Source organism: Hyla sarda, chromosome 3 (assembly GCF_029499605.1).
Source record: "Hyla sarda isolate aHylSar1 chromosome 3, aHylSar1.hap1, whole genome shotgun sequence".
Taxonomy (NCBI): Eukaryota; Metazoa; Chordata; class Amphibia; order Anura; family Hylidae; genus Hyla; species Hyla sarda.
Genome location: NC_079191.1, coordinates 158,671,987 through 158,684,506, shown reverse-complemented (window position 1 = coordinate 158,684,506; position 12,520 = coordinate 158,671,987). Strand labels below are relative to the sequence as shown.

The 12,520-nt window shown below is 42.6% G+C and overlaps 1 protein-coding gene across 5 annotated transcripts in view; it reads right to left on the bottom strand.

Moving 5' to 3' along the window:
• The window catches only part of ACAP2 (ArfGAP with coiled-coil, ankyrin repeat and PH domains 2), a 102,594-nt gene that overhangs the window by 75,221 nt on the left and 14,853 nt on the right, over positions 1-12,520 (bottom strand). For all 5 annotated transcript variants that reach the window (XM_056565372.1, XM_056565374.1, XM_056565376.1 and 2 more), the window contains exon 2: positions 1,536-1,593. In XM_056565372.1, coding sequence (XP_056421347.1) covers positions 1,536-1,593 — 58 coding nt within the window. The remainder of the gene's footprint in view (positions 1-1,535; positions 1,594-12,520) is intronic.

Genomic DNA, 12,520 nt, shown 5'->3' with positions numbered 1-12,520 from the left:
GAGAGGTAAGCCCTGAGGCGCTGGTGATGGCGCTGCAGGGTGGCGATCCACCCCACTGGACCACCAGGGACAGGATAAAGGCACCTTTAGATGCCGCTGTCAACTTTGACAGCGGCGATCTAAAGGGGTTAATAGCCGCCCGCGGTGATCACCGCGTGTCTGCTATTAACGCCAGCCCCCAGCTACAGGAATCAGCTGGGGGCCGGCCGGTATGATGTAGGCTCAAATCGGGAGCCCGCGCCATATCTGGACGTGCAGATCAGCGCTAGGCAGTGCTGTAGCTGCATAAACTTGAGCCCACTGCGGAGCTCCGGCATTGCTAGGGGGACGGAGTCACTGCTAGAAGTGTGGGCATGCAAATGTGCGCATATATGTATAAGGTACGCTGCAGCACCCGCCCTAGATGCGGCGTATAAGACGACCCCCCACTTTGGAGAAGATTTTCCTGGGTTTAAAAGTAGTCTTATACGCCGGAAAATACGGTATATTGTGCAAAAGTCTCAGATACACTAAGACTCCATCACCACTCAAAAGGAGCAGCACATCACCATTAAAACTGTAGACACAATGTTAAAATACACTGGAGCATGGGAAACCACAGGAACGCTATAGGGGTTATCCATCTTTTACCTCTGAGCACTCTGGCCCCCACTTTTCGAGACAAGCTGGTTTTGGGAGCCCCACTCCACTAAATCACTGGCAGAAGTGGGTACCTGGAGTCACTCCCAAGACCAGTTTGTTTTGAAAGGTGGGGCCAGGATGCTCAGAGGTAAGAGACTGGCCCAATTGTGGAGATCATGCCAAAGAGAAGACCAATGTAAACCTAAAGACAGGCCATCATTATTAACAGGCTGGGTAACCATTTAAAGATCATTTCTAGAGGACTTTTTATTTTTTCTATCTACAAAGCCAAGGGGATTCACTTTCTGTGGGACCAATTAAACTTTTTAAGGGCCCTTTATTATTAAAATGTAATGCAAAAAAAACTTCCAAGGGTTTATGGGAGGAGTTAGTTATTACACCCTATGACTGCAGGATCAAAACTTAAGCAATTTTATTTGGGGGGTCCAACCAATGTACTTGGCTATCTTCAGCAGTACCATAAAAAAAGCAGTCGTGTCTATAGCCCTATTCAAACAGGGACACCTGGTAACCCTGTTCTCATGGTTAGTGGGGATCCCAAGAGTTACACCTCACTGGTCAAAAACCTATCACCTACTCTAAGTATGTGATAAGAGGTCATTTTTGAAAACCTCCTTAAGGGTACGTTCACACGGACAGGATCTGCTGCATATTTTGTGCAGCTGATTTTGCTACACATTAACTTCAATGTTGCCATCAGTAAAGGGGAAAGTATCTCTCCTCATTTTATCTGTGTTAACAGACATTAGATTAACTGCTAAGATATAACTTCATGCAGTAGATTTTAGTAGTAGAAGCTATAATGCTCACCTTGTGGCAGCTAACCAGGACCGCTCTTCTTCAAATCTCTACACAAATGCTCACTTTAAAAAAAAAAAAAAAAAGACAATTACCTTGTCCAGCTTCTGCTCAAGTTCGGTTACATCCCCTTCTACATCTTCTAGGGCAGCTCTGTAGGAATGAGACAAGACTAAATTAAAACAAGTACCAATGACAACCTGAAATAGGAATAAAGAATAAGCATAGGAATAATACGTTAGAAAAAAGGATATGCAATGTTCAACTCCAACACTTGATAGCACTAGCAGATGTTTAACCTATTGAAGGCCTATTCCCATCATATGAACTGATAACATATCACCTTTTTCAGAACTCTGCTCAGACTCTGTGGTAAGAGTTAAAATAAAAGCAAAACTAGTTTACTTACTTTCTTATTTATTCCGTGCACCACCATTCTCACAGAGCCTTGGTCCCACTGCACAGGACTTCAGGTATCGGGGTAGGCACAATAAATTGCCTACTTAGCCAATCAGTTGCTGAGGAGGGACACTACGACAGCCACTAATTGCCTAAGGGGACAATTACTCATGCCAGCCCCGATCTGTGCTGCACAGCGAGAGTACACCAATGTTCATTACTAGTGTAGCCTTTTCATTCTCGCTATGTACTCTGAGAGACCTTGCTGTCAATCATGCAGAGGGTGATGGAAGGGAGCGAGGAGAGATGCTGTAGCCTGGGGTATGTCAGTGCCCAGGACATGACTCCTCGACATTTGAGACAGGCAAATAAAAGGTACCTTTAGGGTCTATTCACAGCGCAGATTTGATGCACAGGATTTTCTGCTGCAGATTTCAATGTAAACTGAATGACTTGAAATCCTGCGCATCAAATCTGCGCAGAATACTGTACGTGTGAATAGATCCTTACTCTCATTTTTATCAGTGCTACATAACCAGGCTAGTGAAGAGGATTTCTAGGTGACAGATTCCCATTACAGGTTCTATATCTTAGCATATGCAGAGATGTTACTACATTCCGTGATCCAGGTGGCCAGTAGACCTAGTAATTGACTTCTGTTACCTAAAATGTACTCTTCTCCTGATGAAGCCCGTACTGCACCCGGCTCCCAAGTGTGATCCGCTTCATTATCATCGAGTTGTCTGCACATCACTGATGTCCTCCTCAGGTTCCTTAACAGTGTTTGCTTCAGGTGCCTGAACGCTCGCACCACCACCTCCTACGCCACTCTCCTGATCACTACTTGCCCACCTAGCGGAAGTAGCGGCAGATGTCTCCTCCACACTTCTTGGCTGGGCAGAAGCTGCTGACTGTCCTCTAGTAGATCGTGCTCACTGAATAGTGGAGCTGAACCCACAGCATAAGATACTTCTGTAGGGGAGGGAACAGCATAGGACAGAGGCAATGGAAGGACAGGGACTGCTCCCGGGCCATGCCAACTGAGGGTGAGTAAACACAGGAGGGGAGGGGAACCTCTAAACCATAGTCTTGCTGCAGAGGAGAAGGAGCAAGTTCATGATCCCCCAATATGGCCGTCTTCCCTAAACCAGGAAGAGCTGTCACTGCAGGGCTGACAGAACAGGGCTTCTGGTAGGCAATCCATCTACTGGAGCCAGACAGCTCTGGGAATGCCAGGACAGATTGATGCCTCGGTGGTCTTTTTGATTAGAGCTATATCGCTGAGGATAAGGAGGCAGCTCTTGCTGATGGCGCTGGCTTTCCCGGACTGCACTCCAGGCTAAGGTCTCAGTGCAGGAGGTAGGCCACAGATGATGCTGACCAGCAGTGTCTTTAAGAAGGCAACCAAAGGCATAGGTGGGTAGGGGGAAAAGTGGTGGAAGATGTAGGGGCACACAGAGGGGCTAAATGGCAGGGAAAAAGGCAGTTATAGGTGTCTCTCACTTTACACGCCTTACTCCCTTGGTTGCTACACCATGCCGTGTACTAAACAACTAATTGATAATGAAAATCATTGATTATTAATAATAATCAAAATGATTGTCAATTAGTTGTTTCAGCTCTACTTCAATTCCAAATAAAATAGTTAAGCGGTCATGAAAATAAACTAAGCCCTGTCATTTTCATTCAGGTTTTAGCAGACACAAAGCCACCTTCATCTGTGCATTCTGTTTGGTATTGTAGCTTGGACAAATTCACCGACTGTTCCAATTAGTTGTGGGGGGATCGATAGAAAACACATTTCTAGTTACAAGGACTCCTTACTGACACTTTGAATGCAGTATTCCACTGCCTAACACATTTTTTTTTTTTTTTTGGGGGGGGGGGGGGGGGGGGGGAGGGGGGATAAGCCAGAGCTATCTGGCAGTGGTTTACCTCCCCTCTCCCCAATCAAAACACATCAATATGTGCATTCATGTGTATGGGGGTTATAAAGAGAGATAACGGTTGGCCAAATGAACATTCTGTTGACAGCAATTGAGGGTGAACAGGCACCCTTTTAGTTAAAGGTATATTCTGGAGACAAAAAATGCTTTCAAATCAACTAATGCCAGAAAGTTATGCAGACTTGTGAAATACTTCTATTTTAAGAAAAACTCAAGCCTCGCAGTACTTATGAGCTGCTGAATGCCCTGGAGGTATTTATAAAATCTTTCCATTCTGACAAGCTTCTCTCAGCTGCCACCTTTGTCTATGTCGGGAACTGTCTAGAGCATGAGAGGTTTGCTCCAGCTCTGTACAGTTCCTGACATGGACAGTGGAGGCATCAAGAAGCACCATGTCAGACTAAAAACAACTACATTACTTTTTTGGGGCATACAGCAGCTAAATTAAAATCATTTACTTATATTTATTTGTGGTATGATTCACAAGGCCAGAATGCTCAGCTAATAAGCAAGCATTGTTTTCTTCATAGCTGTGATTTGTTTATTTGCCAAATAATAAAAAAAAGCTGTGTGACCATCCAAGTAATTCTATATAATTCCTAGGTTATGTTCTGGATGACTGGCACAGTTTTTGTCTGTGCACCAGAGTTTAACATGGTGTCAGTGAAAGAATATACACTGGCTGGGGTTGTTCATACTGTCTTGTTGTGCACCATTTCGTAGGAATTGTAATGACTATAGGACCCTTACCAGACTAGCGCCTACTTATCACCCGCCTTTCTTGTTATAGTGAGTTGAGCTATTTCTGTTCTCTTAAGCTAAGCCTGTAATTAGACAATTCCATGCCTCAGAGCACACACTGGAAACAGCACCACACTGTGACGATCATAGAAATATCAAGAATGGCAAATAGTTAATAGTAAACTGCTAAGATTATTGTAAGCAGTGCCACAATTAGAACTGTATGAAGTATTACACAAGCCTCAGTATATGTTGTTATTAAAGTTTACATTCACCATCATTACCATGCGAGTCTTCAAAAAAAAAAAATGTTTTATATATATATATATATATATATATATATATATATATATATATATTTATATTACACACACACACACACATACTGTGTGTGAACCCTGCGTTAAAGAACAGGAGTCCCCTAGAATAGGCTTCTAAAGCTGCACACATAGTGCCCTAGGGCTTTACAAACCTATTCTTGGCATACCTGTATATATAAATCAGGCTGCTGTATACTCACAGAAAACTCCTTTGTAATTCCTCATGGAGTCATACAAAACAGTCACAGAGGTCCTGAGTTCCGGACCACCTCTCTCCACTTACCTTGTGCAGTTGATTAGTACACAGGGCTCGCCTGCCCATGGTGGCCCTGTGTTGTTCTCCTTCATACACCCTGGCTGTCAATCAAAAGCGCAATGTTAGTGGAAAGAGGTGGTGCAGCCCCAAAGCATGCAGACCCTGTGCCCCACCTATCCGTTTGCCCTACTCAAAAGGAGTTTTCTGTGAGTATACAGTGTCCTAGTTTATCTAATGCACCATGTGTGCACCTTCACAAGCCTATTATAGGTGACAGTTACGCTTTTAAGTAAAAGGTAAATGTTAAATTTACAAGAGAAACATTGGAGTCATTTCAACTGCAGTAAAAGTATATTTTATTGAACTATTAAAAGCAAAAAAATAGGGGGAGCAAACTGACACAGGGGGGGATAGGACAAAAACACTGGCGTCACTACTGCCAGCACATGTAAACATTAATCAATATTGTGACATAGAGGAAATGGAAACACTGTACAGATTAATAAAAGGACATAAGTCTCAATGAATACACATACAGTACCAACCTCAAATAAAAGTCAATAAAGTGCAAAGGTGCAGCAGGAGTGATGCCACCCCAACGTACGTTTAGGCGATATCCTCCGTCCTGGGGGTCCTCTCAGTGCAAGGAACTATTTAAACCCATATGGCCCAATCAGAAGAGCAAATACATAATCAATGCAAACATAATGTACCTGTGAAGTGCCGCAAACAACGCCTATCTCCATTGCGGTGCATGAATCGCCGACATCTTCTGATTGGGCCATATGGGTTTAAATAGTTCCTTGCACTGAGAGGACGCCACCCCCAGGACGAAGGATATCGCCTAAACGTACGTTGGGGTGGCATCACTCCTGCTGCCCCTTTGCACTTTATTGACTTATTTGAGGTTGATACTGTATGTGTATTCATTGAGACTTATGTCCTTTTATTAATCTGTACAGTGTTTCCATTTCCTCTATGCCACAATATTGATTAATGTTTACATGTGCTGGAAGTGACGCCATTGTTTTTGTCCTATCCCCCCCTGTGTCAGTTTGCTCCCCCTATTTTTTGCTTTTAATACTTCAATAAAATATACTTTTACTGCAGTTGAAATTACTCCAATGTTTCTAGTGTTTGTTTCTACCTCTTTAGGAGTTCATATATGAAGCCCCTCCCAGTACCAGGTTGAATATAGTATTTAATTACATATTGCTGCACACTTGTTTTGTGTGTGTGTGTGTATATATATATATATATAATTTTCCTACCTCGTATATAAAATTACCTAGGTACTGTGCTATTTATTAATACATTTACACGAGACAAATCTGCTGCAAACATTTCTGCTGGAGAAAAGTAATCTGCATCGGGTTTAAAGAAATGTATGCATATGTTTCAGAAACAATAACATTCAGACTTGAGAAAGTAATTTTTCGGTAATGAATGTTCCACAAGTGATATACCCTCATAGGGCATTTTGCCAAAGTGCTATAATAAATAATTAAATTATTTTGTCCACATTCTGCCCTTGAAACTGTAATAAGTAACAAACTAAACATCTAGATTAGATACAAAGAAGACAAAAATATATATATTGATGACATACATCAGATTATAGTTGTGAAAAATTCAGTGCAAATATGTCCAAAGCTGTTATTGTTTATTTCCTTCCTAAATGCTAAAGTAAGCAAACTGCCTCATGACATATCCTATCATTGCGCTGCTGAAGAGTCTGTGAAACTCCTCCACCTAGCTGGTTGTCCTGCGGTCTCTGACATAGATCGGACAGCACACTGCTCCTTGCTATCATCTTTCTCTGCTCTTTCATTACTGGCATGCTACAGCTGATCTGTGGGGATCCTGGGAGTAGGACCCATACCAATCTAATAATGGTTCATTCTAAGAATAGGCCATCAAATTTAAAAGACTTGATAACTCCTTTAACCCCTTAACAACGCATGACGTAAACGTACGTCATGGTGTGGTGGTACCTATGGGGACATAAAAGGTGTAAAAAGGAAAGAAAAAAAAAAAAGAAGAAAAAAAAGATTTGAAAAATCACCTACCCCAATAAAAATGTAAATTGTTCCATTTTCCCATTTTACCCTCAAAAAGTGAAAAAAAATAAGAAAATAATAATAATAAACATATTAGGTATCACTGTGTGTATAAATGTCCGAACTATCAAAATATAATGTTAATGATCCTGTAACGGTGAACGGCGTAAACATTAAAAAAAAATTCGAAACTGCTGCTTTTTTTGTCACATTATTTAAAAAAAAATAAAAATTAAGAATTTATTAAAAGTTTTATATATGCAAATGTGGTACAGATCACGGCGCAAAAAATGAGCCCTCATACCACCGCTTCTACGGAAAAATGGAAAAGTTATAGGTCATTGAAATAGAGAGATTTGAAATGTACTAATTTGATTAAAAAGATTAAGTTTTTTTTTAAAGAAGTGCAATAATAGAAAAGTATGTAATCTGGGTATCATTTTGATCGTATTGACCCACAGAACAGAGAAAACACGTCATTTTTACCAGAAATTGTCCAGCGTGAAACCAAAACCTTCCAAAATCTGCTAAATTGCGGTTTTCTTTTCAATTTCCCTACACAAATAGTTTTTTGGTTACGCCATACATTTTATGGTAAAATGAGTGATGTCATTACAAAGGACAGCTGGACGCGCAAATAACAAGCAGTCATACTTGTCTGTGGATAAAAATATAGAAGAGTTATGATTTTTAGAAGGCGAGGAGGAAAAAAGAAAGATACAAAAGTACTGGTGCCAGAAAGTTAAACAGATTTGTAAATTACTTCTATTGAAAAATCTTAATCCTTACAGCACTTGTTAGCGGCTGTATACTACAGAGGAAATTCTTTTCTTTTTGGATTTCTCTTCTGTCACGACCACAGTGCTCTCTGCTGTGCATTTTAGGAACTGTCCAGAGCAGCATATGTTTGATATGGGGATTTTCTCCTACTCTGGACATTTCCTAAAATAGACAGCAGAGAGTACTGTGATCATGACAGAAGAGAAATCCAAAATGAAAAGCATTTCCTCTGTAGTATACAGCCGCTAATAAGTACTGGAAGGATTAAGATTTTATAATAGAAGTAATTTACAAATCTGAAAGGAAAAAAGGTTGGTACAGCTCACAATTAACTACTATCCGAGGAAAACCGGGCAATCACCTATACCCAAGGTGAATAATGATTCTAACATTGTATAAAAAAAGATAGCCCGAACCTCAAAGAAAGCATAATGTTTTATTTGAAGCACGGTCTTAGAAATATATGATTCCAAAAATATTTTTATTTCAATAAAATATAATTCCTCACACAGGGCCCTTGCAGGAGGAATACATTCACTGGCATATATAACATAAAATATAATAAAATCAATAAATGTATAAAATATTAGCTATAAAAATGTCATGGGATGTGTTGCTTTTTTAGCCTCTGGACTAAATCTGTTTAACTTTCTGCACCAGTTGATTTAAAAAAGAAAAAAAAAAAAAGTTTTCGACCGGAGTACCCCTTTAAGGCCCAAATGGGCTGAGTCCTTAAAGGGGTATTCCGCCCCTAGACATCTTATCCCCTATCCAAAGGATAGGGGATAAGATGTCAGATCGCCGCGGTCCCGCTGCTGGGGACCCCCGGGATCCCGGCTGCGGCACCGCGCTATCATTACAGCACAGAGCGAGTTCGCTCTGCGCGTAATGATGGGCGGCACAGGGGCCGGAGCATCGTTACGTCACGGCCCACCCCTTTCAATACAAGTCTATGGGAGTGGGCGTGGCGGTTGTCATGCCCCCTCCCATAGACTTGCATTAAGGGGACGGGCCGTGATGTCACGAGGGGCGGCGCCATGACGTCACGCTGCTCCGTCCCCCGTATCGCCCGTCATTACGCACAGAGCAAGCTCGCTCTGTGCTGTAATGATAGCGCGGTGCCACAGCGGGGATCTGAGCGGGGATCCCCCCCAGCAGCGGGACTGCGGCGATCTGACATCTTATCCCCTATCCTTTGGATAAGGGATAAGATGTCTAGGGGCGGAATACCCCTTTAAGGGGTTAAATAAAAGGTAACCATTAACTTGTGTACATAGCTATTACAAAAACCTATATGTTAATTATTGCATTGCACTTATTTTGGTATAAAAAAAGGAATTATAGAGGTCTTTACTAAAAATTTTGCTCCATTTTTCTTTTGAAGCCTAGATATTTTCAAAAACATTAGTGGCTTTTCTGCTATGTTTAAATAAAATCCCTAATGGGTCAGTCTCCAGACCCCTTCTCTCCTATCCCTATGCCCTTTTGTTTAGTCCTAAATTAGCTAGTCTGACGAATTTCACACTGTAAGGAAAAATGGCTGCATAAGAAAAGAATGGGGTAAAATTTGGTAAAATGGTTAATGAAGACTTAGAGTACCTATCATCAAACCATTTGTTTTCTAAACTAACTCAGATTATATTCCCTAACTCACCACTCCTGCCCTTTAAAAAGCTCTGTATCATACCTTTCCCTCTAGTCACATTGTGTGAGCTCTTGGCAGGAGAAAGTGGGTGTTCCCCAGCAGGCGCAACATCACTGAAGCCTGCAAGAGCTGTGCCTCGCCATGCCCTGCATGCACTTCCTGAGTCTGGTCTCCTGCCAGGCTGGGAGGAGACCAAACTAACTGTTTGATTTGTGGCAGGGAACAGAACAGAGCCACCTAGTGTCTGTTTTTTCAATCACATTAAAAACATATAAAGTGATAGCAGAAGAAATGAAGTGGAGTACTCGCCAGGTTCTTTACAGGTGCTTCTTTATTGCTTGTCACAGAAAATTGGGTAAGACATGCATGTCTTAGGCTGGGTCCACACTACGTTTTGTCCCATACGGGAGCGCATACGGCAGGGGGGAGCTAAAACCTCGCGCTCCCGTATGTCACCGTATGCGCTCCCGTATGTCATTCACTTCAATGAGCCGACCGGAGTGAAACGTTCGGTCCGGTCGGCTCATTTTTGCGCCGTATGCGCTTTTACAACCGGACCTAAAACTGTGGTCAACCACGGTTTTAGGTCCGGTTGTAAAAGCGCATACGGCGCAAAAATGAGCCGACCGGACCGAACGTTTCACTCCGGTCGGCTCATTGAAGTGAATGACATACGGGAGCGCATACGGTTACATACGGGAGCGCGAGGTTTTAGCTCCCTCCTGCCGTATGCGCTCCCGTATGGGACAAAACGTAGTGTGGACACAGCCTTACCCAATTTGTCATGACAAGCAATTAAGAAGCACCTGCAAAGAACCTGGTGAGTACTCAGCTTCATTTCTTCTGCTATCACATTACAATTGCTGGTCATTTGCGTGTAAGCACCTATAGAAGATTATCAGTAGCTTCTAGGGGCCGTATGAGTCCAGCATCAGAGCATAATCAGTAAACGCCTATCTAGTGGTGCCGAGTGTTCCTATGTTAACTAAAAACATAAAAGGTTGAAAATGTCAACAGAAAGTAAATAGCTAAGTGTCTTATAATTACATAAGGAACAATATATTAAACGTTTAACTTGGTGACAGGTACTCTTTAAAAGCGTAAAAAGTTTTTAGTTTTTTTTTCTTGTTTGGTTTTTGGTTCTTTTGCTTTTTTACACCAAGTACAATGCAATAATAAAAATCCATCCAAAAGGTGCTCACTAATTTAAAAACAGTGGTCCCTAAACAGAGTGTGTGGAGATCTGACTCAATGGCTATATCTACAAGTAAACATCAAATACAAGGACTAAGGAGCCAAACAACCTTGATGTGATCAACCTAAAGTGTATGGTAAAGAGCCCATACAATGCCAATTGTGCCTACATGATGAAAAGGCAACAAAAGATCAGGTACCATTGTTCTCAGTGCAGAAACTCAGAAAATGTCCACCTGGGATATTCAAACAAGATGGGGAAACTAGAAAATAATGAATCTTCAGGCTTTCTCAGCAAGTATACAAACAATCTTTTCTTATTTAATCTTTGTCAAACTAGTTTATGTTACTAAACTGGTTGTCATTAAAAACTGAAGGTAACACAGTCTCTTTACTATTGATCGAGAAAGGTGCCTGTCATCACATTGTAGAGAGGGCTGACCAAGAAAAAAACAATAATGTTGATGGGGGACTTTATTAAGACCAGCATTTCAGATGGTTTTAAAGTAAATCGTGCAGATCCTTCACTGACCTTTTTTTTATTTATTACAAAAATGACCGTGAACGTGTCAGGCTGCAAAATGTTGTGTCCCTCCCCATTAAGAAATGTCTACTTATAAGAAGTATCGATGAACTATAGAAATACATATTTTTAGCACTGATTCAGCAATAAAAAGTTATGGATTGGCACATCAATCTTCAGTGCTCCAACTGGGGGCCAAAATGGTCACCAATGTGATGAAAAAAAGGTTTTTCAGTCTTGTTTCTATTTAAAGGGGTTCTCCGGTGCTTAAACATCTTATCCCCTATCCGAAGGATAGGGGATAAGATGCCTGATCGCGGGAGTCCCGCAGCTGGGGACCCCCGGGATCATGCACACGGCACCCCGTTTGTAATCAGTGCCCGGAGCGTGTTCACTCCGTGCCCGGAGCGTGTACCGGAGCGCTCAGTGCCCGGAGCGTGTACCGGCAACCGCAGGGCCGGCGGCGTGTGACGTCACGCCTCCGCCCCGTGTGAAGTCACGCTCCGCCCCTCAATGCAAGCCGACAGGAGGGGGCGTGATAGCTATCACGCCCCCTCCCGTAGGCTTGCATTGAGGGGCGTAGCGTGACGTCACAATGGGGCGGAGACGTGACGTCACACGCCGCCCGCCCTGCGGTCGACCATAATCAGACCCGGAGCGAACACGCTCCGGGCACTGATTACGAGCGGGGTGCCGTGTGCATGATCCCGGGTGTTCCTTTGGATAGGGGATAAGATGTTTAAGCACCGGAGTACCCCTTTAAGACTAGCCCTACTGCATCTTTAAAAACTGACCCACTGCCATGCTGTGTCTTCAGGGTTTATACGGTATCCTACGCATATTTTATGCCCAAGATCAAAAGCTCCAGATTTTATGCTGCAGAGTTCAATGTAAACTAAATGACTGTACACAGCTTCAAATATGCGCAGGATACTGTATGTGTGAATACACCCCTAAGGGTAGGTTTACACAAAAGCACACGGTGCATATTTCACACTGCAGTAAATCCACTGGGCAGCGGGAAATACACAGTATTTTGCAATGAGAAGACACCCAGGGCTTCTCCGCCACAGCCCTGTGTGCGCCATGTGGTTTGGAGGCCGGCCATGTGTCCCAGTCACATCAGCGCACTGAGCCCGCCTCCGAACCTTACTGCACAAGGCTACGGCGGGGAAGCCCTGTGTGTCTGCTCATAGCAAAATACGCTGCATATTTC